This window comes from Lates calcarifer, linkage group LG15 (assembly GCF_001640805.2).
Source record: "Lates calcarifer isolate ASB-BC8 linkage group LG15, TLL_Latcal_v3, whole genome shotgun sequence".
In the NCBI taxonomy this organism is placed as follows: domain Eukaryota; kingdom Metazoa; phylum Chordata; class Actinopteri; family Centropomidae; genus Lates; species Lates calcarifer.
The window spans coordinates 14,652,525-14,677,261 of NC_066847.1; the positions used below are offsets into that span (position 1 = coordinate 14,652,525).

A 24,737-nucleotide genomic window follows, 5' to 3' on the forward strand; every position below is an offset into this window, starting at 1 on the left:
ATAGTCCCGTTTTTTGTATGTGCGAATGCCTGTATGTGCTCATGCAATGAAGGCTGACTGCGTTTAAGTGAACATGCAGGCTCCTCAGTGGTTTAACAGGCTTGGGAGGGATATGTATGAATCAACATGTGCATAGTTTTGGGTTAAACAGGACTTTGTAACTGAGAGGATAGTTCTTCAGAGATTCATAAATTCACACAGGAATTGTAGTGCTTCTCAGGCAGGGTGAGTAGTAAAAATGTTTTCATATGGATATTTAGCACCTTTAACTGTACATGTCCAAGGGGTAGTCTGAAAAATAACATGTCAGGACCTCCTATTTACGAGCACAAGGATGGCAGGGGTCAGTGGTTTTAAGCTTAGACTTTCAGAGAATGCAGCCCTGGATTTTACTCTTTTCTCAACACTAAGTTAATGTCTCCTGAAGGTAAAGCTAATGCACAGAAAGTCCTGCCTAATGAAGGCTATGATGTTCTGTTTTAATTGAAATTATTTTAGGGTGGTATTGAGTCAGCCTTATGCCCATTGTTGAATTCTGTTATGTTACATGGACACGCATTTGTTATTTTGTCCACCCCACTTATAATCAACAGAAACACCTGTCTGTATAATGCAATACAGTTCAACAGCACCACAAACTGCATTCTCCAAAATGATCATACGCTTGAATCAACACCACTCTAGAACAATTTCAATAAAACTGGACATTATAACCCTCATGAAGGTAGGATGTATTGCAGGACTGCATTAGTTTTAGCTACATCTATCTATTAAATGCCAACTGAGTGTAAATGCTAGTGAGTATATGCTAATATAGATATTATGCCTTCCTGTTAACATGCATTTTTCTTATTGTGCAGTTTAACATGTTTCTCTTATGTTTTCTTATGTGTTTGTAGGTTACGTGCAGAGTCTGATCAGGCGTGTGGTGAACAACGTGAACATTGTGGTGAACAACCTGATCCTTAAGTATGTGGAAGATGACATTGTGCTGTCGGTCAACATTACCTCAGCAGAGTGCTACACTGTGGACGATATGTGGGAGAGGGCCTTCATGGACATCACTGGTGAGCAATGGGTGCTTACATTCCTTGGTAGTGGGATTAACTAGTAAATCCACTAAGACAAGAACCTATATACTACAGTAAGTGTTCAATTTTGTTAGTTCAAACTAAGGTCAAACAGACATGTCAGAGATATTTAAACATGGCTATTGAATGCCCAGTGTCAGCTGTCAGAGTAGTGCAGTGCAGTGTCCAGTGCAGAGTGGGCTTTGACACAGAAAAAAGTGACCATTGTTTAGCGCAGTACATGTTTACTGAGAAAATGTTCCGTGTTGCAAGGATCTATCTTGGTATTCTAAGAATTAATATAGGATCATTCAAATAAAAGCTGCAAATAGTATTGATTTTTTTCTTCCCCCAGCCCTACAGTTTCCATTTCTATTCATTGCTCTTAAAAAGCTTTCACTCATTACATTTTAAACTTGAACTGGAGAAAGAATCTTTTCTTTATTGGCTCACACAAGCCTATCTCACCAGAGAATCATGAAGTGATCATTTCAGTCATTGTTATCACTGTGGAATTTCTGGTTCAGAGGGCCCTATTCCAATACGGGAAACAAGCAGTGGCTACAATAATAGTTACTGGCACTGTTTAGAGAATGAAATAATTCTTGGAATGATGAGTCCTGTTATCAGTCTGTCAGGGGTGAGTGACTCAGAGACAGTGGAGAATCTGATGATGTGTGATCATCCAACACACACACAAACCACTTGGTTGTACCTCTTGTAAATGTCACATTACACAAGAGCTCTGTGATATCTGCTGAGTGTCATCTCCCGTGATTTCCGAGATCACATATGATGAAGATTTATTTGCCTTCTTTCCATTAATTGGTCAGGTGCTTGTGATTTCTCGGTTCATGCTTTTTTTAATGTGTGTTTTACGTTTTTATACGCACTCAATATATTACTGATATCTTTTCTTCTTATCTACAAATGGGAGAAATATAACATTCACTCCCATGCAGATGTAGTGTCAGCTCAGTTCAGCTGCCCCACACCATTCTCCTGTACATGACAAGTAAAAGTTGGCATCTTGGTCATAGCTGAGTTCTGAAATCCAACCGCGCAGTAGAGTTTCTGCTGCCAGCCTGCTGACAACACTGTCAGCCGGACAGTGGAGCTGAGAGTACTGGAGTGGCCAACAGAAACGAGTCACGATGCCCTGCCTTGCGCTGTCCAGCGTTGTGCTGCCCTCTGTTTCCATCATCCATCTCTCTTCCCTCACAGTTAGTTTTGTGGTTTGCTCATTTTAAGACAAGGCTGTATTTGTAAAGTTCATAGCCTGCCACACTGTTGCTCCTGAACTGTTCTGTACACTGTGAGGCAGCTAAAGAAAACAGTGCAGTGGGTCAACTCATAAAATAAAATGCAAGTCAACTTGGGGTCTTCTTGACTGACGTATTGACTGACTTTTAGAAGACAGTCCTAACTGATGCTCACATCTTTAATTAGCACAATGGGTCAACCTCTCACATGTTCAATGTGAAATGCTCTATTTTGATTTTCTTTTCTTTTCTCTCTATGCAGCTCCAGAGCTGGTCCTAAGGAAAGTGATCAACTTTGCTGACTGCACTGTGTGCTTGGACAAGCGGAATGCCAGTGGCAAGATCGAGTTTTACCAGGACCCGCTGCTGTACAAGTGCTCGTTCAGAACACGCCTCCATTTTACCTATGACAACATCAATTCCAAGATCCCATCTGTCATCAAAGTGAGTAGCTCCAAATTTGAGAAATAACTTGATAACTGCCCGCATCAGCTCAAAGCTCAAGATAAAGAAAGTGTTTTATATGGGTTAATTTGATGTAATTTTGCTATTGTGATGCCAGTGATGGAAAAGTTTTCATTTGTCATAGCAGCTTACAGTTAATTGTTAGATGACATATGTGACTGACCTTTGTTAGGTTAGCTGTTCTCAAATCAACAACAGGATGATGTGTAATTCAGTCCATTGTTCTGTTCTGGATATGTATGGAAGACAGCTGTTTGTTTTTGGAGGATTTTACTTCCTTGCTGTATCACTCTACCACCAGTATTAGGTTTAGACTCAAGTGCTCTCTAATGAGATTTGACTTTTATCAGCATCTCAGTTCATTTAGGTCTGCCTTTATTTCATTGTGGTAAGTTTGAAAAGCTACCCTAAAGGATATGCTCTTCATCTTGTGCAATTTTATCAGTGCTTAAAACCTAGTCAACCATGTTGGTGAAGAAGAACAGAAGAACACTCAACCCAGACAACTATCTCATGTAATGAAACAACGGCTTTTGGACTATACCACTGATGTTGAGAATCAATCTTAAATTAGCTTACTTTCAAAATAATAGCAGCAGTTCTGTTTAGAAAAAAGTACTACTCTTGCTAGAGAATCATCACATTCTTCTACTCATTGTGAGTGGAACAGTGGAAGATGTTTGTTGAAAATCACAGATTAAAGTCTTGGCTGGCTTGTTCTGTAATGTGCTAGAGAGTTGTTTATGTAGTCAGATCTAAACTATTTGTGATGGAAAAAGTAACATAATTCTTTTGCTGGTGCATTTTTATCTTCTAAAACCCTTGGTTAAAATAATGACTTTTGTACTCCCTTGCCAGAAAATTTACTGTGGCTGTCTGTGGTTTTGTTTCTGTGTATTGCATTTGTCATCTGTCCATCATAAAGTTGCATCATGGTAAATTTAATTCAGTCCCATTTATCTGTTAAACTAGTTTTCTCAACAGGGTAAATTTAAGCACTAAACTGGCTCATTCCCATCTACACACAGTCAGCAACAAGCTTTGTGGTTTAGTGGTCATCAGTATGGTTTTCATGGTGCCCCATTAACAGAATCACATATGAAAGATTCGCACATTCAGAATAGTTATATCTGTTACAGCACATTAAGCAATAACATAGACCTCAGGAAGAGTAGCTATTGCATTGTAACGGCCAGTGGGAATCCTTATAAACAATAAACAATAGGCAAGTCCACCTTTGACTGGAAATCTTGTCTTAGCACTGTGTAATATAGAATATATAATAACAAATCCATGTCTTCCACATGCAACAGTCAGCATCCACCAGTTAGCCAGAGGGCAAACCATACTAGTTCTTATAAGGTCTTGCACGGCTCTACCTTTTTATTGTTAAATATTCCTATTCACATTATGTGGGGGACCACCAGAAAGTGGTTGGGCCTGTAGCCCTTTTCACATTCAAACTTATAATTTAGCAAATCAAATTTTAAAATTTAAACCATCTCTTATGCTTTTCTTCCCTTTGTTTTCTCAGATCCAGACCATGGTGGAGAGCCTGAAGTTGTCCATCACTGATCAGCAGCTACCCATGTTTATTCGCATTTTACAGCTGATTATTGCCCTCTACTATGGGGAAATTGGAGGACACAAAGAGGGCGAAGGAGAAGAGGGCAGCGGTCATGTCAGGGAAGCTGGAGCAAATTTGCCTGGTGAGTGAAGTCTCTTAGGGAGGGCAGTGACAGTTCTGTCTCTAAACCTTAGATTCCTTTATCTCTGTTTTGTTTTTGTTTTATTGCTTTCTAAAAAAAATCTGGGTTGGTTCATTTTATTTTGCAAAGTTTTCCAAAGATCTGAACCAAGTTTCTTTAAGTGAGATGTAATAGGCTGTTTTCCCTACTATGTCATTATTTATATGTTTGCTCGCTTGCTCTTTATTTATATGTTCACCTACAAAATGGTGAATGAAACAATGCTCCTCTTCTTACAGCTGAGAGTCCTCCTTGGTGCTGAAACTACTGGGTTGTAGCTGTACATGTCTACCCATGTACCAAGCAAAGACATGGACAGCAAGATAAATCAAAATTTCACTGTGATAGTCTTAATTTTTCTACAACTATCATTAAGTTCTGTCAGAATTCATTCAGAAATTATATATATAGAGGTCTCAGAGTGAATGGAGCATTTGTGTGTCAGTATGGTTCCTCTAGCAGTCATATTTCTCAGACAAAGCTCTGAAGTGGTTAATGAGCCATCAGACTATGTGCAAAGCTTTGATTTTTTTCCTGAGACAGCTCATGGCACTCTGCATGTTGCCTTCTTGTGTTCAGGGGCTATGTCTGTCCATATGCTGCTGTTGTTCCTAAATGGGACATTTAACATCACTTTGACCATGGTGTGCGCTCCTCCTGCTTTTTCCACAAACAAAAGCCAGAGCGTGTAACTCAACACAGACCGTTGTCGTCAGGCCTGATCCCCTCCATGTGGATAGAGGCAGGAGAGAGGAGGATGAAGGGAAGAAATAAGGATGAATCAAACGCAGGCCCATCTCTGTCTCTCTGATTGGAGAGCCATAGGAAATCACACTCCACATGTCCGGGAGCTGAGCAAAATACACACATGCAGCTGGCTTTTCTCACAGGCATACCACATACAGACATACACTCACATTCATACTATGCACCGCCACCTGGAGCATTTGTACACGTCAAGTAGGAGTTAAAGGCATGCACGCGCACACACACACACACACACACACACACACACACACACACACACACACACACACACACACACACACACACACACACACACAGAGCAGACATACATACATAGACTATATACTATACCTGAAGCCACCCCTTAAAAAAAACTACATTATTCCTCCTCTCTTCTCTCCCCAGCTATTCATCCCCATACCAGGCAAATAGAACAGGATCAAGTCCCAAGTCCCGCTGGGCAAAATCAGCCTCTGTAGCACCAGGAGCAAATTATGGTGGAGGGGGAGTGGTGGGCAGAGGGGAAGCAAGCAACCCAACACAAAACAGCCCATTTGCTCACTCCCTCTAACTTGCTCCCTGTCTGTTGGCCTGGGACTTTTACTGCAAGTTGGCGCAGCTTCCATTTCGGTGTCCCATGCCAGATGTAAGAGTCAGTGTCATGCTACTGCTATGTGGAGCCTCTGAGAATGAATTAATATCCCATCACAAAAATATACAAGAGGGGACCAGCTTTTGGAACCTGAGCGCCCCCAGATCTTGTTATGCTGGAAGTAATCGAGAGAGTGAAGAAGCTGAGTGGGAGGGGGGCAGAGGGCTGTTGTGTGTCTACGTAGTAGGTGTGTGTGTGTGTGTTTGTTGGGAGGGGTTTGGGTTTGTTCACGAACATATGTTTTTCAGTGTATTCACTTCAAATGTAGGTAATAAATCTGAATTCTTTAGATAATAGTAGCAGAATTACAGCTCAAATGATTTATATATAATAAGAAAATACAGCCTTTACCATTGATAGGTTCTTAGTACTTAGTACTTGTTTGTGTGTCTTGATGCTTATAGTGACTGACTTGGCTTACATGCATATTTATTTTTAGGCAGTTGTAGCTTGTAGGAGACAATCATTGTCACATGATTGCTGGAACATGATCCCAGTATCGCACACAGCACTTCATCACATTCATTTCATTTCCCATAGGCTTCTTGTGGTGAGTCTCTGTTGTACAATCTGGCTCCATTGCTGTGCGCTTGTGTGTGTGTGTGTGTGTGTGTGTGTGTGTGTGTGTTTGTGTGTTTGTTGTTTTTCACCGTTGGTGTGACCTAGCTTTTGTAACTGATGCTATTGGACTGAATGAATTATCATATTTGTGAATGTTCATATGAAATAAATGTGTGTGTGTGTGTGTGTGTAGATATGTGGACAAAAGGTTGAGGCAAGAGTAATGGATTCAGTCTGGATACACTCTGCGCCGTATTAATAAGCCGTGACTTTCAATTGAAAGCGTTTCTTTCTAGAACATTTCAAAGGGAATATTAATTTTTCCCCCATGTGAAGGTGTTTTTCTTTTTGCCAATTAACAAAGTGGAAAAAGCCTTGTAATGTGTTTATGTTCCCATGATTCACTGTGGCTGCATGTTCTTGTTTGAATCTTTCTCTTTTAGGTACGAGCCAATGTCTCATTAATGAAAAAGCACTAATAAGTGAATGGTGTAGGATAGTTGTTTGTCACTAACCAAAGCAATCTTACAGTCAGGAACAGACGGATAGTTTTCCTACTGTCTGATACACAGTCAGGCTGTAGGAGTCACTGAAATTTCAACAGTTGGAAACATAGATGACTAACATTCTTGAATAGACCAGCTGGTCACGGCAGCAAAAGCTGTACGGTTTCAATAAGTATGTGAAGAATTATGAACTGACGACTGTGGCCGCCGAAGTGTGGCAGGGTGTGTGTGCGCCATTGTATATCATACGTGTGTGGATGTGCACGAGTGCCTGGAGTTGTTGTATGTTTGTCCAGCGGTGTATGTAGATGTTTTGCACTGTTTTTAGTGTTTGCTTTGTAGGAGAGCTCACCCTCTGTCTTATGAGGCTTATCGAATGGAATTGACCATTAGACGTGTATCAGCCAGACTATCTCATCCCCCCTTTGAAAACCTCATGTGGCTCCCTTATGCTAGCTCAGTGACGTGACAGGGCCTCTTTTTTAATAATCTTTTCACTTTTAATATTGGTGTGATATGGAGGCCCTTTAGGCTAGAACCCTATAGACATGAATGAAACAGCCTTTTGTCTTGCAGAGTGTTTATTTAAATTCTCCTGCCACGATTGCTGAAATGGATTTAAAAATATTTTGATGTTAACGTTAAGGTGGTAGTGTTAAAGTGAACCAGCATGTGTCACACATGTTGATATGTGTCCCATTCTACATCAAAGTAGGTGGGCCTGTGCACTGAGGTGTGTCTGTGTGTGTATGTGCTGTGTTACCTTTGAGGAAGTGATGAACAGACACATAATCTGTGACAAGAAAACAAAATGTATGTGTATGCGTGTTAGGTTTAATCATGACATACAGTATCCTGCATGAATGCATTACATTTTGATGTATTTTGTGCCCATGTGAGAGGCTCTGAATATCTATCAAACTTAGTCTTAGCATATGCATACATACACATATGCTCAAACATGCATGCACACTCAGCAGATGCATAAGACAACAAGCAGAGTAGCCTTTGCTCAGTGGGCAGGTAACCAGTTCACCTCTCCCTCTATAAACATGGAGGGACATCTACTGGCTTGTGAGGGCACTGCCTTCTCTCAGTCCTCCCCTCTTACTATCTCAGTGTCACTCAGCTGTTCACTAACTTACCCTCCCACTCCCTCGCTAGCTTAGACATACCCCACTGCCTGGAGACTTTGGACTCATGGAAACCAACTTTGACCTTGACATATCGTATTACACAGTGCTTCTGAGCTCTGCGCATGGACATATGCACACACTGATATTGTAATTTGTCCACGAAAAAGATCTCATGGTGAAGCAGAGAACAACTTTGGTTGTATTTCACACCTGTGTGGTCATACAGCTTTACTCCACAGCAGCATACATTGTCGCCCAGCCCACATCACTCTCTGGGAATTTCTCAGTCACTTCTTTGGATTAATACTTCAAAGTCTCCTTAAGCCAGTCTGTTTTGATCACTTAATTGGTAATTGTGCTTTTATTTTGATTGCCTAGCAATTCAAACGTAGGCTTCGTCAGCCTGTGACGTGAAGCGAAAGAGCTTAACTTGTTGAACTGACACCTCAAAGGCTTCATGGAGTGAAAACAAAAAGGAAAGAGAAATGAGAGACAGAATCTGACAAGGAGGTTGGGGGGAGGGGAGGGGTGACTAAAAAGCCATAACATGGGATTTCCAACTGCCAATTCGCAAAGTGAAAGATTTAATTAAAATATGTCATAATTTTCACCGCCTTAGCCTCTGGGATTCCTAAGCTGTGACCTCACGGACAATATTGTTTTCTCACAGAGGACGTGAGGCCACGAGGAATGGGATTGCACATTCTTATGTATTGACATCAGCTTCCTCTCTCCCAGTGTGTATGGAAACAGACACGATGGGACGAGTTCAGAGGTGGGGATCAGGGACTGGGGTGGCGCATGGTGGTTTGGGGAACCTGTGAACCCCCAGAGGGTCTGCTAAGAAACAGGAGAAAGATAATAATGGATGATGTTTTGCCTGTCTTTTGTTACACATGCCACCAACATGCCAGTCCACTGACTTACATCTCATTGGTCATCCAAATACTTACTTCCCCATACTTATGCTTCTGCGCCGGTGACAACCGTAGCCAGAGGCATTGTGTTTCCGGGTTGTCGTTCGATCCCATTCTCGATAATGTGATATCTCAGTAATGCCTTAAAGGAATTTCTTCAAATTTGGCACAAATTGTCACTTTGACTTATCTGATCTGAGTAGATTTTGGTGGTCAAGGTCACTGTGACCTCATAAAACGCATTTATGGCCATAACGTGAGAATGAATATGCTTTTATGACAACATTTCACACAAATGTCCAGTACAGTAAATTATGACGTGTTAACATTGTATATTCAAGAGGTCAAAGGTCAGCTTTACTGCGACATCATAATGTTCTGCAAAAACACTTTTCTGTAGGAGTCCGCCCTTTTCACTTCCCCTGTCTGGATGACAACCAGGGGGGCCTCCTTTTTCTCTGCAAGCGCATTGGTATTGCTAATATTTAGCTTCAAGTTATTGTTGTTGCACCATATGACAAAACTCTCCATTAGTCCTCTGTACTCCTCTAAGTCAGGTGAACATACTTCTCACTGGAAATTGTTCGCTGGAATCATGTCAGTATAGTCATAACTTCCATTTCACCAAATAATACACTTAATACCCTTTATTAATTATTCCTTCAAAGTCTTTACTACTTACATGAGTCTGGACAGACATGAATGTAAGCTGAAGCTTGACTGGTTGGCTGGGGCATTCACCTGCAAGGTGGTAATTCTAGCTGATGTTGTCTGTTGCTGACACAAGAACTGGGCCATTGACAGCGTTTAGCTTCTGTTTATCTTTAACCCCAGGCCTTTTGCTTTCCTAATATCCATTGTCCATATTTTGTTCCATATTTATACTTTGACCCATTAGTAAATCCAGTCCAACTTCCACTAAACCTCAATTTGCTTTCCACACTACCCTCTGTATTATCCTTTTAACCTGGTGTGAGGCTGGTGCCTTACAGTAGCCAGTGCTCCAGTCAACCTCTTGCACTCTATCTAGGTGCAGAAAATGTGACCCACACACCCACAGTTGACCATTCTTAGCCCTTACCTGCACCCCTAGCCAAGCTCAGCTTGTGCTGATGGCTCACAGCTACCCAGCCTCCCTTCTGGCCTCCATTTCAGTCTGTTGGCTCTATAAAAATATGTGACCCAACCCCTCGCTGAATACGTTTGTGGATGTGGCCTTTGCTGTTGGATCCAGCTCAGACAGCCCTTACCACACTGATCCACTGGGCCCAGTCAAGGCTCACCTCTGTCAGGATGCTGGCTGACAGGCTGTGCCCTCTGGCCTCCACTGGAATGGACTTCCCCTCCCACTCTCTGTAGAGTTCATGCAGCAATGAGTTCATGCAGCATTGAAATACTTGCACACCTGCATACTGGAGCATTGGCAGCAACTACTGTGAAACTGCCGTGGTCTGTGCTGTTTTTGTGTGTTCAGTTGACAGCTGAAACAACTTGCTTGTATTAAACTACCCTGAAGGCATGGACAAATTAATTTAGTGTGCTGCACTGGGCACAGACACTTCCATTATCAACACTTTTCTCTCTGTTTGACCAGTTAGTTCTCAGAACCTGCCTCTTTAAATTGATTTATCTGTTGGAGTTAAAGCATGCCCTGATTTGAATGTAATGTGAATTTGCCAACACTATTGTGTACAAATGTTATACATTGACCCTTAGTCTTATTTAGGATAATTACACATGCTTTTATTAAATCTACATTGTATGCACCAGATCTTTGTAGGTTTGGAAGTGAGCATTGTAACTGCCTAAATATTTATCTTAAGCATCTTAAAAAGACTCTTTTGTGGAATAAAAGCAAACCTGCATGCACTCGCCCTGACTACAGTAAATACAAGACTTATATTTGCATTGTAACTAAGTAGGACTTTTTTCCTTTTCAGGGATGGATGTGGACATGGAAAGCCCAGGGTCTGGCCAGTTCTCCAGCGCAGACCTGTACATGCAGTCTGGAATTCCTGAAGAGGCAGACCAGGGCTGGGTGTCCTGGGCTTGGTCATTTGTCCCAGCCATTGTAGGCACAGAGGAGGAAAGGGAGGAAGGCCTCTACCAGCCGAGAGAGACAGGAGGCATCCCCAACAGCCCGCAACAACACACACACAAAGATCCCATTGTTTCCATAGGCTTCTACTGCACCAAAGCTTCTGTTACCTTCAAGGTAAATTAGCTGTTTAAAAAAAACATACATCAAACATGCATTATCATAAATTATTTATTTACTAATTTATTACTAAATGTCACATTGTAATTCCAGCATACACTGGGTGAGTGATAGTTATAGGTTTTTCCATGTGTAAAGTTGTATCACATCACCGGGAACAAGAAAAGCCAACTTGATGTCAGATAACAAAAGGAAATGGCCAGACATGGATAAGTAGCCTTGTTTTCAGCACAGCTCTAAACCTACAAGTATTCTATTTCCTACCAACAGTAAATAGATGTGGTATGAATGTGACTTAGACATGCTTTTGAAATAGTAAAATGCATTTCAGATAAACATACATACATACATACATATCTATATAAATATAAGAGTATGGATAGATGAGGAATATAAGAATGTCTTTAATATGTGTAGAACACATGAGAGGCTTTCATGGTAAGTCAGGAAATTTGGGGAGAATTGCTGCAGGTAATGGTATTTAATGTTGATATAGAATTTCCAGATTTAAGATATCATTATATTAACAGTTTTCCCCTGCCACAGTATTGTTTATTTACTCCTGCGGCCCTCCGCAACTTATTTTGTGATTATTTTAACATTGAGTCTTAAAGAACAGTGTGATCCTCAGGAAGTTTCAGTCCTCTTTGTCTCTGTGTGCGGTACATGGGAGGGTAGTTTAACCACTAACTGGCGTCTCGGGTCACGTTAATGTCTTAAACATTATACATGGTATGATGACTATTCAGAAATGGATCCCAAACTTTAATCCTGCCTGCTCACACTCAGAATAGTTGGAATTCATCTGTGTTTCCCCTCAGGTTCAGGCACTTCAGATCACATTACTGCTTGTGTGTGTGTGTGTGTGTCTGTGCTTGTGTGTGAGTCAGCCTGTGCATGCTTGTGTGTGTGTGTATTTGACAGTGTGAGGTATGTCTCAGGACAAACAGACCTTGGTGCTTTTCTAATAATGTTTAAATTGTTCCTGCATTGTTTGAGTTCTTTTAATCAATTAATTGCCTCTCATCTGGAGTAATTGCAGACAGCTGAAAGGATGGTTTTTTAAACGTTCTCGTCGCTTTCCTACAAGGAAGTATTTAGTTTGAGGGAATTTCATGTCTTTGAACAGCCACTGCCTGAACCTGAGTTTGACTTGCACGTGAAATCAGAGAGGTATTTTTAGATTGCTGACGCATTACTCCCCAGATCTGTTTGATCAGAGAAATTGGCGGTACACTTTAATGACTTTTAAACACATAATGCATAGTTTAGCACTGACCGTTTGTTCCCCTTTTCCATTTTTGCACACCTGCCAAACTCTTATGGCATGCCAGACTTCATGCCATATTTAATTTTAAGTAACATGTTTCTTTATTTTTGGTGTTTTCATTTATTTTAACAATAGCAAATTTCTAGTGTTCCCAAAGTCTTTTTCAACTTTTCCATCAGATCTTTTCCACTGTGTTACATTTCTGAGAAATGGACATAAAGACGAAGTACCCCAATATTCACATCCAACATTATAACATTTTCAAGATGCTTCATAAAGAATCGTTTGATTTGTGTTGGACTCCCAAAGCCTTTTAAATGGGCTGAAATATAATAAAGGAGAGGTAGCAGGGAAAGTAGTAGCAGCAGCTCTATGAATTACTGGCCATATTAAGCATTTGTCTTGATGCTCCATTGCTATGCTGCTTCTCTGTCTTGCCTGCTTTGTTGTTTCAGGTCTAGGTATACTTAACACCAGTCTAGCTTGGGCAAGGTGACTGTATGGTTATGGGATAAACATTGATAATGTTTGTCTCTGTCTATTTACTGTCACTGCCACTGTGCACTGATATTGTCAGACAATTCTTTAGTCAGTTAATTTAACGCCCTTGCTTATTGCTGCTCCCAGGAACATGCTGCTTGGAGTGGGGTGGTCCGTGCACGTGAGCAAACCATCAGAATCGAAAGAGGGGAAGGGAGCTAGGGTGAGAGAGTCTGCTCCATCACTAGGGATAATAAGGCACAGCTGCCTCTTGCTCTGCACCTGCTTCCTGTGTTAAAGTTGAATGGGTTGGGGCCTGCACAGTTCTGCTCTACACCCACAGTTTTTAAAATGGCCAACCTCAAAAGCATCACAGCTCTGTACCCTTCTCACCCTAACCAGCTAGTTTGGACCGGGTGGTCACACTCTCTCCCTCTCTCCCAGTCTTTTATTATCTGAGTAGTCAAGGAACAATCACTTGTGCATTATCATTTTCCCCTTGGTATCTTGAGTTCTTAAGTCATTTTTTGATTGCCAGAGAGAGCCTCCTCTAAAATCAGCGAGGAGTGGCTGTCATGTGGTTTGATGAATGTCTTTGGCCTGAGTCCAAACTTGGAAGAGAGAACGACCAAAAAGTCCCAAGGCTGGAATCCAGTCTCTGATCTAAGAAAATGTCATCTGTCCTTTTTTTAGATGTTATTGTTTCTGGTTTTAAGCATTATTTTTCAGGGCCTCATAGCCCCTCGCATCCAAAGACTTGCATAGCTTTTGTTTATTTTTCAAATCATGTATCTGTTTCAGCAGTGAATTGTGGATACGCACGCACATACACAATGAAACATATGCTTTCCGGTTTTTAGTGTTGCTTTTTTGTAACATCTGTATATTGTTGCAGTAACTATTACTTAATCTGTCAAACAAAGCATAATTTTTCATAGGCGTCTTTTGATTTTGTGGCAAAATCTCCTCTATACTTGACTAGTGTTGATCTGGTATAATTATCTTTAAATGCTTAATCCACTTTCTTAGTCCAGCACTGTCACTAACCCTGAAAATTTAACTATGTAGAGTCTTCAGTTTTCATGGTCTATTGCTTTTTTGTGACACCTGTCGAAACATTTCACTTGCTGAAGTTAAATTTGAGTCTTATTTTTTTTACTCTGAGGCAAAATAGCTTTGACTGCTATGTTATGTATTTATTTGAGTCCATTGTTTTCTTTTTTAATATTCAGAAGAATATTAAATGGATTCTATCTCCCTTCCTTCTGTCTCAGCTGACAGAAACCCATTCGGAGAGCAGTTACTACAGTCCTCAGAAGGTCAAGTCCAGAGAGGTCCTGTGCCTGGAGCAACAGGGAATTACTATTGAGGTAAGATTCTACATCTTAATTCTTACCCTGATTCCTGAAATATGTTAATTACAGTGAGACTGAGCATTACTTATGGATTATAGTCTTTTACTTATTTATTTATATGGGGATTTTTATTCAATAAATCCTCTACATTACATATAACAAACAGAGACTCACTGCAGTAACCAATGACGGAATTTAACGGAGTTTGACAGAGAATGGAGTTTAACTAATCAACCAAACAGCTGCATGTCCAATGTCCAGATGTCAGAAATTCTTACATGGTCCTGTTAATGAAAAAGAGGCAAATGTAAATATTTATCCTGATATGGATTTTAGGTCATTATGTCCATCCCTAAAGTTGTAAACGGTATTAATGATGATGAATCTTATTTTTGTGAAAGCAACATGAAGCCCCAACAATTTTACTAGTGACATATGCCCTTTACCAACATTATCCATCTGGAAAGCAGCCTTGTTACTCATCATGGCTATAGACCAACAAATATCCCCATCATTCCTACTACTACTACTACTTGTTGTTGTCTCCCTCTTCACTTTAGGACAGAGGTTCCTCTTAATTCCCTCCCCAAGTGCATTTATAAAGCCCCCCTGGGTCACTAATCTGTGGCCTGTTGTGAACACAGTGGAATCCGTGTTTGAGTCGAGCCCAAGTCTGATCATTTCTGCATTTCCCCCTTGGTGTAGAAAATATTTTTAAACCTTTTTCTCTGATTACCTGGTTGGAGTAGGAAAGGGGTTTTCTGCTCTTAAGCTTTCTACCAGATGTGAGAATTCTGAGAGATTTCCAATTCCAATTTCTGTAATTTATGCTTTTGCTGGAAGAGAGAGAAAGCAGCCTGAACTGGGACCAAAAGTGAGAGCATTGAAAGCAGAGGGATGGCTAGTAAAACAGGAAAAACTAAGCCTTGTAATTATTTTGCGGTGAAATGTAAAGGTTTATTGGATTGCTCTCTGTTTATGTGTAAAGTAAAGGCAGGGTGGGTGAGGGACAACCACACCTTGCTGGTCACAGGGGCTGTTTGACTACTACCACACACACATGCACACGCCACTCTGTGTGGAAGCTGCCTGACCACTGCTCTTTTACTTACAACGAGCCCACAAACCAACGTCTCTGTGGACAAGCTTGTATGTGATAAGGCCACAATAACTTGAGTCTTGAACTGTCATTAATTTCACATTTTATGTTTTATTGTGATGTAAATGGGGATTTCAGTCAAATTGATATATTTGAATTATTGCACTGTTATTAATAACATGCTGGGTGTTGGAAAAGGATTCTGAGGCTGGCATTTTTCCCTCTATTCAGTTTTAACTTACCTCACACGCTCACATCCTCAAGTCTCCCCTCAAATGTCTTTACCATCCAGCCAAGTCCATTAATATTCATTTTATTTAACTGACATGTTCCCTGTTTTACAAAACTGGTTAAAGTCCCCTTTGTCTTGTCTTTGGTCCAGGTGCTGATGATGGGAGAGCCGTTCTTCGATTGTCAGATTGGCTTTGTGGGCTGCCGGGCCCTGTGCCTGAAAGGCATCATGGGAGTACGGGATTTTGAGGAAAACATGAACCGAAGTGAAGAGGTAAAAACAGCCTGAAAAATGAAAAAACAAAGGGTGAAAACTTTAGTGTAGAGTAAAGAGAATTTAAAAGTATTTACCTACACCTAAACCAGTCTCTGTTGCTTTTAGGAGCTGTCAGAAGGAGGTAGAGATGTGGTTTGATTTGATCTGGATGATTTTTTATGGATTTGTGGCATGTGTCTTTGTTGCATCTGAAATAATCTTTTAATATTTCTTATATTCTCTGAGTATCTTCTCCTTCATCTCTCTCCTCGTTTTTCTCTTCTCTTGTCCCTGTGTCTCTTTAGGATGCAGTGTTCTTCAGCTGTGGGGACAGCCTAAGCAGTAAAGGAATGACTTATCTCACCAACTCTCTCTTTGACTACCGCAGTCCGGAGAACAACGGAGTCCGGGCTGAGTTCATCCTAGATACTGCTACTCACAAGGTCACAAAATTTGATTTCTTCTCTAAGTCCCCATCCCCAATACTACTGTACCAAAAAAATATTGTTCTCAAAACAAAATGCAGTATGTGTAAGTACATTAAGACCATCTGCCTCGGAGAAGCTACTCAGCTACATCAGAGAAACAGTTTGCCTGTAATGAATCCAACCAACATTACAGTTTGTTTGTGATGACAATCAAGCATTTTTTCAGTGGACTTACCACAAAACATTCAAAGGACACCCACAGAAGTGATAGCAGAGACTAAACCATATGGCAAAAATTAAGCAGTCAGTTCCAAGCCAGGCCAACAATCAACTCAGCACACACCTCACAGCTGGGCAGACAGGCCTACTCAGTAACATACTTATTCAAGCAACAGCAAAACTCTGAAAAAATGTGTTAATTAAATGCATTAATTTTGCTGTTTACTTGAGCAGCACTGGCAATTGACACAGTCCTCCCCAAATGAAACATCTGTAGTGTTGCGTTGTCAAGCTGACGTCAAGCTGCTGAAATGAACTCAGCTGTTGAGAAAGCAAATATTCACAAGAGAGATGAAAAGAAATCTTAAGACATAGTTTTCTTTATTTTCATATATTTAAAAGGTTTACTGAAGGCCCATCACTGCCAAAAAGAGAATAACACACACATCAGTATGGAGATGACACTGGTGGAAGTGACATGGTAAAGCAAGCGCACTAATTACTTTGCTAACAGTAGTTTATCTGGGTCAGTAAACAACAATCTTATAATTGCTCCAGTATTTCTTTAGGCTTCATCTGGAAAAAAAAAAACTGTAAGGCAATGCCATATTTAGCAATAATTAGTGGTGCTAAGTTAATACAAGAGTTTGCTTTTTAACTCTCTCTCATTTTTCTTTGAAATAAATCATTCCAGTTTAAATCCCTACCACTCTGATTATTTCTGTCAGTCACCCGGTGGCTGGCTGCAGTAAAGAATTGTTGCTGCTATCTAAGTAGTGGTGTTAAAGCCATTATTCCTGATAACTTTCAGCTCACTTCATCAGCCACCACAGCTCGAGTGTTGACTCTGCTAAGAAATGTTCATGACCTGCAATGAAGCAATTGTTTGGACATTCATCCATCTATTCTTGCTTGATAGTAGAGGAGTCAAAGGTTTAGTGGTACTTCATTAGCAGTTTTGAAACCAGCTAATGGCTTTGATCCAAAAGCATGCCAGAGCCATTAGATATCCCCTAATAAATATTACTCATTAACCTGACTCTTTGATAAGGCTCCATTGAAATCTTTGTTTGGAGAGCTAGTGGGTAAGTCTGGGGTGGAGGTGTTAACTCTGTGTGTGTGCGTGTGTGTGTAAGGGGCCTCATTCAGTTGCTCTCTTTCTGTTTCTTCCTTGATCACTAATCCTCACTGTTTACTAGTGGTTTCTTTGGCAGTAGAAAAATACTTTGAATTATTCTTTAGGATAGGGTCAATAGCTCTTGACCTGCAGACAAATAAATGATGATGATGATGGGTTATGGTAGAACAATACGCTGACAGCTCTTTAGATCCAGAATAAGATAAAAGTTCACAGTTTTGCCAATATCTAGGTTTTAATTCTCAATAATAACCATAGTGCATAAAATGCAGGTTTAGGTCAAATGTAAACCAATTGCACTTATGTCTGAGTTTGAGTGTGTTTATCTATGTGTTAGCTATATAATAAGCAGGGTCCTGTCCAGGGTGTACTCTGACCTCTCTCCAATGTGTGCTTGGATAGGCTGCACAACCCTGAAAAGGACAGAAAATGGAAATAGAAACCTTTCAAACACTATTTTAGTGTTAGGAAACACTAAAATACAGCTACAAAGCACTTTCATTTTCAAACTTGTATTTATTACTTATGGGTACAGTCTACTCAATCATACTTTAAAAACTGCAGCTTTTGCAATTTTAGATTGAAAGTATCAGACAGTTTTGATTTCTCGCAAAAAAAAGTCCTATCTATTAATAGATAACGATAACGATTAATGATTTGTATGTCCAGTGGCATACATCCAGGCACCAATTGAATGGGGACACTTTCACTTCCTTTTAGAAATAGGTTATTGCTCAATAAAGCACAGAGTTGTTATCTAGTAAATTACTTCCCTTTGCACTGTAGAAAATTGAGTTTTAGTGAGTTATACTAATACACTGATAATTCCATCCTCCTGCTCAGATAAAGCGTCTCTTTTCATTTCAAATCTTTGCAAATAGTTCATGATATTAGTGACATTATTGGCCAGTAAAAAATGATATCCAGTTAAGTAGATCAACCCCTCAGTAACTCTTTATACCGCTGATTTGACCCCCTTTGCCATATCCACCGTGACCCAGTCACTGCCACCCTTTAAGGCTATCAGCTTATTTGCTCCCTTACAGCTGAATGTTTACCTATCTCTTCTTTTGTTTGACAGGAGACCTACACGGAGATAGCAGGCATGCAGCGCTTCGGTGCTTTCTACATGGATTATCTCTACACAATGGAGAACAGCAGTGGCAAAGGTATTGTCCAGTGCGTTTTCTCCTCACAGAGCTTGTTTGCTAACCCTGCCACCCTTTCTCTCTTTTTCTTAATATCTGTCATGTTATTCCATTCTCTGCTGTGTTCTCTCTTTTCTCTGTCTATCTTATTCTGTCTCTCTCTCTCCATTTCTTTTTGACTAGCTTCTCTTCTCTCCTCTCTGTCAAACAAGCCCCCTGGAGACTAGAAGAAAGAGCTTGTCTTGTTTGAGTCACAGCCACCTGGTCCTTGACCCTTCCTGTCCTCGCTCTCACCCCAAACTTACCTGGAGGGCAACTGTCAGAAGTGTTTAGTCTGCGCTGACACGTATTTGAGTTTCTTTCTCCCCGCTGCTTGTTGAAACACTGTTTCCCCCCCCCGTCTCTTTACCTGTAAGCTCTTGAGAAAGTGAATAGGCTCCTCTTGCCTAATTAGGTGTCACTCTTCCTGGTAGAAGCTTTAAGACGGGGAGGATTTCTCATTCCTCAGCTGCAGCACTCAAGAATGTTTATTCAAGTCTGAAAGATCTGAAGTTCCCATTAAGAGATAAAGCGTTCTCCGTTCATTTTGAAATGTTAGATTTGGCCCACAGATGTCTCTGTGTGATGGTTGAGCATTTTATTTCAATGCTGCTAGAAAGCTGCTCTCTGTATAAGTATGCCAATGACACCTGACTGACATTCATAAACATGCTCAGCATTTAATAGAAAACAATCTGATTAAATCTAGATAAAGTGCAGTCCCTTACTATGTCTCTCTACTAGCAAAAGTAAAAGGATAATGTTATGATATAGCACACCCTTTTTCAAAATAACACAGAGAAACAAAGAAATGGTTGAACCAGTGCAATGACACGAACAGATAATTTGATTTGATAGGAGAGTAATGTCACCTGTGTTGTTTGACTTCCCTCCCTCTTTTTCTCTTTCATTTTACTTCTCTCTGCCTGTAACTCTTTCTGACTAGGCTATTGTTTCCTCCTGCTTTCAGCTACAGATAATAATCTAAATTAAAAACAACATTGATACTGTCATCCTGAGCTGTCAAAGTCATTTCTGACAGCAGGATAAGTGTCAGTCTCTTCTCCTGCGGGACGGTTGTGGTTACCCTTGACAATTGGAATGCTTCTCCTCTGTCAGTGTTTCTCTTCTTCTCGGACATGGACCAGATCCAGTGTCAACCAAACAAATTAGCCTGTATTGCCACAGAAGTAACATAAACTCTGAGTCAACTGAAAAACTAACCGACCCAGGTCATTCTCACCATTGACTTCACATTAGAGTAACACTGCAGATTAAAAACTTTTTTTTAAATCTTGGCAAATGAATTGTCTAAATCCTGGATAATTTCAGCCTCCTCATCATTGCACTGATCATTCTAACTGCAGCCATATGGTTGATATTAGGCCTAATCCATTACAGCCAAATCTTACTGAAAAAGGGAAGGGGAAGTGGCATTGCCCGTTGCCCTTTATAAATCTCCAAAATTCAGGGGGAGTTCCACCCCCATCCTCCAGCCCTTTCGGCTAAAAACGTTAAATCCATAGTTTTCACTCTCTGAACTGTAAGAATGTTTAGTGCAGTGGTGGAATGTAATGGGAATAAAGCAAGTTGTGACCCTTTGTCCTCTTCCTCCCTCACTGCCATTCATCCACCCCCTTCTTTTATTTTTAATTTCTCCTTTTTATTGCCGGGGAGCTGAGTCTTTTAAGTGGACCTCTGGAACAGGGGCCTGCGATGAATGAAGGGACAGCTGTGTGAGAGAAGTGGACATTTGGAATATTCATCATTCCAGTGGTTCACGGCAATGTGATCTGTTCCCTGCTGCTGCATTACACCACTGCCATCTTTGTTGTATTTTCGCCTAACAGATGAGGAGCCTCTGTACTTGTACTGAATTAAAAGATTGGCTATAGAAACCTAAATATTTATGTGAAGACATGCATAGTTCTGTACATGAGGTACAATGGGTGATATGCGATTTCTTCTGTGCTTTCTTTCTTACTTTGAAAAATGTGGAAAAAGCAGTTAAATTTGGTGACTGACTGAATGCTCAAGTTGGTAAAAGCACATACAATATACGCAAAAAAAATTTCAGAACACATACATTTTTTTTTGCTTAAACATTTTGTTCCCAAGAATGTGTTACACTTGTGGGTTGCTTTGCTTTCACCTTCTGTCCAATTCATCCCAAACCAGCAGGATGGGGTTTAAGTGTGGCTGGTCTCCATCATTTGAAGAAACAGTCTAGTTCTTTTCAGTTTGTCTTCCTTTGTTACTTGTCTTTTTCTCACCATTCTTATAGCAATATACAGTCCTACTTCCTGCTTTACAATATTGGTCTAATAATGCATCAGTGGGTTTAGTAACACAGTTTGGTCCAGCACTGCCTTTGTACAAACAGTGTTTGTAAGTCATCAATATCAAGTTGGGGCACCTGTAGGAATTGTTTGCATTAACTTTCAAAGCTTCATCTGCTGCCATTGCTACAGAAAAGGTGTAAATTAACCAATTTCTTAATCCCTGAAAATGGCCTATTATCTATGAATTTTACATGATTTTTCAGTTCTGGTGATCTAAAGTTTTTGTTTTCTTTGGGCACTTTACCACATACCGTTGTACTATTTAAGCTTATTCACTTGACTGCTTAAATCCCAATAAAAACTGGTAAAAATGGGGATGTTCTAATTTTTTTTGACCAGTAGGGTGCATTTTAGTACGTGTGTTTGTATTTGCAGGCTCCCAGGACTTCTCGGTGGTGAATATCGAGGAGGTAGCGCCCACTGTTCAAGAGACATCCATCAAGAGGCTGGTGGTGGGACCTCTGGATGTCAGGCTACACAGCAGTGCTGTCCACCGCATCCTCAAGATGGTCACCTGTGCCATGGACCATGAGTATGAACCCTATTGCAAACCACAACGAGGTTAGACATCTCATTCTAATACCTGTTTTACTGGGCTGACTTTAATAGCTAATTATCTAATAGTCAGGTAGCAAATGGTAGTTCATTGTACTCCCTACACTCAACTAGCTTCACTCTCTTTCAACACGGTTTCTCATCTTGTCGTGCTTCTACTTTGTTCTCTCATCTTGTACTCGATTCTATTCCACTATATCCTGCCTGTGATTAGAAACTGCAACAGTCTGCACTTTACAGTATTCTCATCACATTGTTATTTCCTTGCACAACTCGTCTTTCAACACACAGCTGTACATGAAAGTAGTGACCTTTTGGACCACATGAGGGAGGTTAAGCCAAACACCTTTGTTAGTGATCGTCCCTGCACAGCTATTGGTGAGCTCATCCCTAGGATGTTGTGAAAGAACATGGAATGTGTTTCTGTGTGTAATATCTGTAGCAATAACTCTCATTTCTGCGAAATGATAACATCCGTAGGTTTCGGTTGTTTCAGCATCTGCGATAGATAATAGATGATGGGATAATTATGATAGAGCTTTTGACTAAAACAGGAAAGGTCAGTGTGTTCCGTCATGTTTCTATATGTGTCTGTGCTCTCTTGCATTTTCTGGAAAAGGGTAGGTGTAGCCAGACCCTTGGGGGTGGGGGGTAACTGAGAAATTGAGAGTACATAAAAGAGGAAACCAAGGTAGCTATTGCAGATGCCGTGATAAAATAGCACATGCCTTACGTATTTTCCTAAACCATGTGCCTCTCATCTCCTCTCCTCTCCTCTCCTCTCCTCTCATTTAGCCACCATTTAATTACAATATTATTCAGTTTTGGACTTGCAGAACTTTACAGTTGAAAAACATCAGTCTATGTTTTTGCCTTTGGATCAGAAACAAATAATCAGTTAATCAGTTAATAGACAAGCACTTCTCAAAAATGTCAACAAAAATGTATTCTTGATTTGAGAAAGATATGTTCAGTAGGAGTTTTGGTAGCTTCACTAGAAGTTTTTCATCAACATTTAACTCGTGTAAAGGACAGATGATCTTAGTTGGACAGATGGTCTGACTGTCTTTGGGACCTTTCTGATTTTATCTAGTCTGCAAATGATTTTGGTGACAGCTGCTCTGTATTCCAGTCTTGGTTTCATGAGGACAGTGTTTGTGTGCTTGCCAGTAGAGAAGCAGAGTTCAGCAGGTCAAAGACATGGCTGTCTTTCTATTCATCCAGTCCTCATCTTCTCTACTCCTCATCATACAGTACTTGCCAAGAGCCCATGAAGATTCACTTTCCTCCCCAAAACTAGCTGTAACTGGGAGCCAAATTGGCTGGTGTCTGTAAGATGGTGTTTTATGAGATCTTGCTCTGTTTAGAGCAGGAGGTTCAAACTCGCAAATTACTTACAGTGTGTTCATTTGTGTGAATGTTTTTTAATATATTGCAGAAGAACAATAGAAGGAACAAATAACAAGATGTTTAGAGTTAGATCTGGTAAGTGGAACACAGAAATACAAGGCTTGTTTACACAGTAACATTTTTCATTTGCAAGTGTGTGTATGTTTATGTGCACACTGTGTGCTTTAAATAGAGGATGTTTTAATGTATGTAATCATGCCACCATGTACCACGTGAGCTGCATATTCGTTGTAATTTGAATGTTGACTATGGATATTAACTCTTGGCACATGATTAGATTGGACATGGCAGTGCCAAATGAACCTGATGCTGGCTGTGGCGATAGGCCAAATAGCAACACAGCTTTGGGATCAGGTTCTGAGCCCACCTTAGAGCTGGGAATGTAGCCCAATAGAACCTTTACTGAACTGAAACATGCCTTGTCCTGGGACCAGAGCCATGGCCGTTCAGTAACAAAGGGATCAGGTTTTGGTCCACCCCAGGCCCTGGACGTGGTTTAGTGGTTCAGTGGTTCAGTGGTTCAGTGGTTCAGTGCTCTGGTCACCCCTCACTTTGGTGAGCACTGACCTTGCCAACCTCTATTCCATATTGACTTGGTTTGCTTCATTTTTTGCCTTTCCGGATGTTTCTGGTTATTGATTGAATGAGTGGTTTTATGAGATAGTTCAAAAACAAAGCTACTGGGAAACAGCCACTGTAATGAATATATCTTGGAGATGCCAGTACTTTTATAATGCTTGTTTATTTTATTTGTGTATGAGGTGGTGGTTTTTGTTGGAAAAGACCTTTTATTATTTTATTGCTGCAGGCATAGTGGAACGGCGCCCACTCAAAGAAATTGGTGTGTTTTACAGCTAACCTCTTTCTCTGTAAAACAATCTTTAGTTTTCAAATCCAAATGCCTTTTGCCTTTCCCACTCCCTCACTATATTTCAAATAATACACCATAGTTCACATACCTGTGGTTAGATTCACTTGTTTAAAACAAAGCAGAACCATTTGTTTTTGTTGTATTATGATGAGTCTTGCACTTTACCCTCTGCCGTCCCTGCTCCTTTGCAGTATGTTATGATATTTGTTCCAAAGATAACATTTTCTTTTTGTTCTGTCACTATCGTAGAAATAATTGAGGAGAGCCATGTTTCAGCTACTTCAGAGGAGATATCAAGCTTGGAGGAATTCATCCCAACCAGACTCACTTGTCTCACTCTTCTCCAAGTCTCAGTCACTGTCTCCATGGCAGAGTTCAACCTCCTTCAAACACTAATGCCTGTCATCATGGGATGCAAGGTAGTGCACACAGGCATACTGCTTTTTGAAGGGTTATTAATGTGCCATGGGCGATTGCGCAAGATTATAGTGTCATCTAGTATACAAACCAGACTAGAAAGAATGATATGCACACTAGATGGTCAAACACTTTTGGCTACATCGCCAGAAGTCTGTAAATGTAATGTATACTACTGCATAGTAAAACTTCAGCTA

General features: G+C 40.5%; 1 protein-coding gene across 6 annotated transcripts in view; it reads left to right on the plus strand.

The window, feature by feature from the left end:
* The window catches only part of LOC108876259 (intermembrane lipid transfer protein VPS13B), a 308,041-nt gene that overhangs the window by 27,141 nt on the left and 256,163 nt on the right, over positions 1 to 24,737 (plus strand). For all 6 annotated transcript variants that reach the window (XR_007814638.1, XR_007814639.1, XM_051076101.1 and 3 more), the window contains exons 5-14: positions 900 to 1,067; positions 2,595 to 2,776; positions 4,332 to 4,506; positions 11,005 to 11,279; positions 14,307 to 14,402; positions 15,869 to 15,991; positions 16,279 to 16,416; positions 18,840 to 18,927; positions 21,663 to 21,848; positions 24,373 to 24,542. Coding sequence is in view for 4 of the 6 variants with exons in the window: in XM_051076101.1 (XP_050932058.1) it covers positions 900 to 1,067; positions 2,595 to 2,776; positions 4,332 to 4,506; positions 11,005 to 11,279; positions 14,307 to 14,402; positions 15,869 to 15,991; positions 16,279 to 16,416; positions 18,840 to 18,927; positions 21,663 to 21,848; positions 24,373 to 24,542 (1,601 nt within the window). In the remaining 2 variants the exon portion in view is untranslated. The remainder of the gene's footprint in view (positions 1 to 899; positions 1,068 to 2,594; positions 2,777 to 4,331; positions 4,507 to 11,004; positions 11,280 to 14,306; positions 14,403 to 15,868; positions 15,992 to 16,278; positions 16,417 to 18,839; positions 18,928 to 21,662; positions 21,849 to 24,372; positions 24,543 to 24,737) is intronic.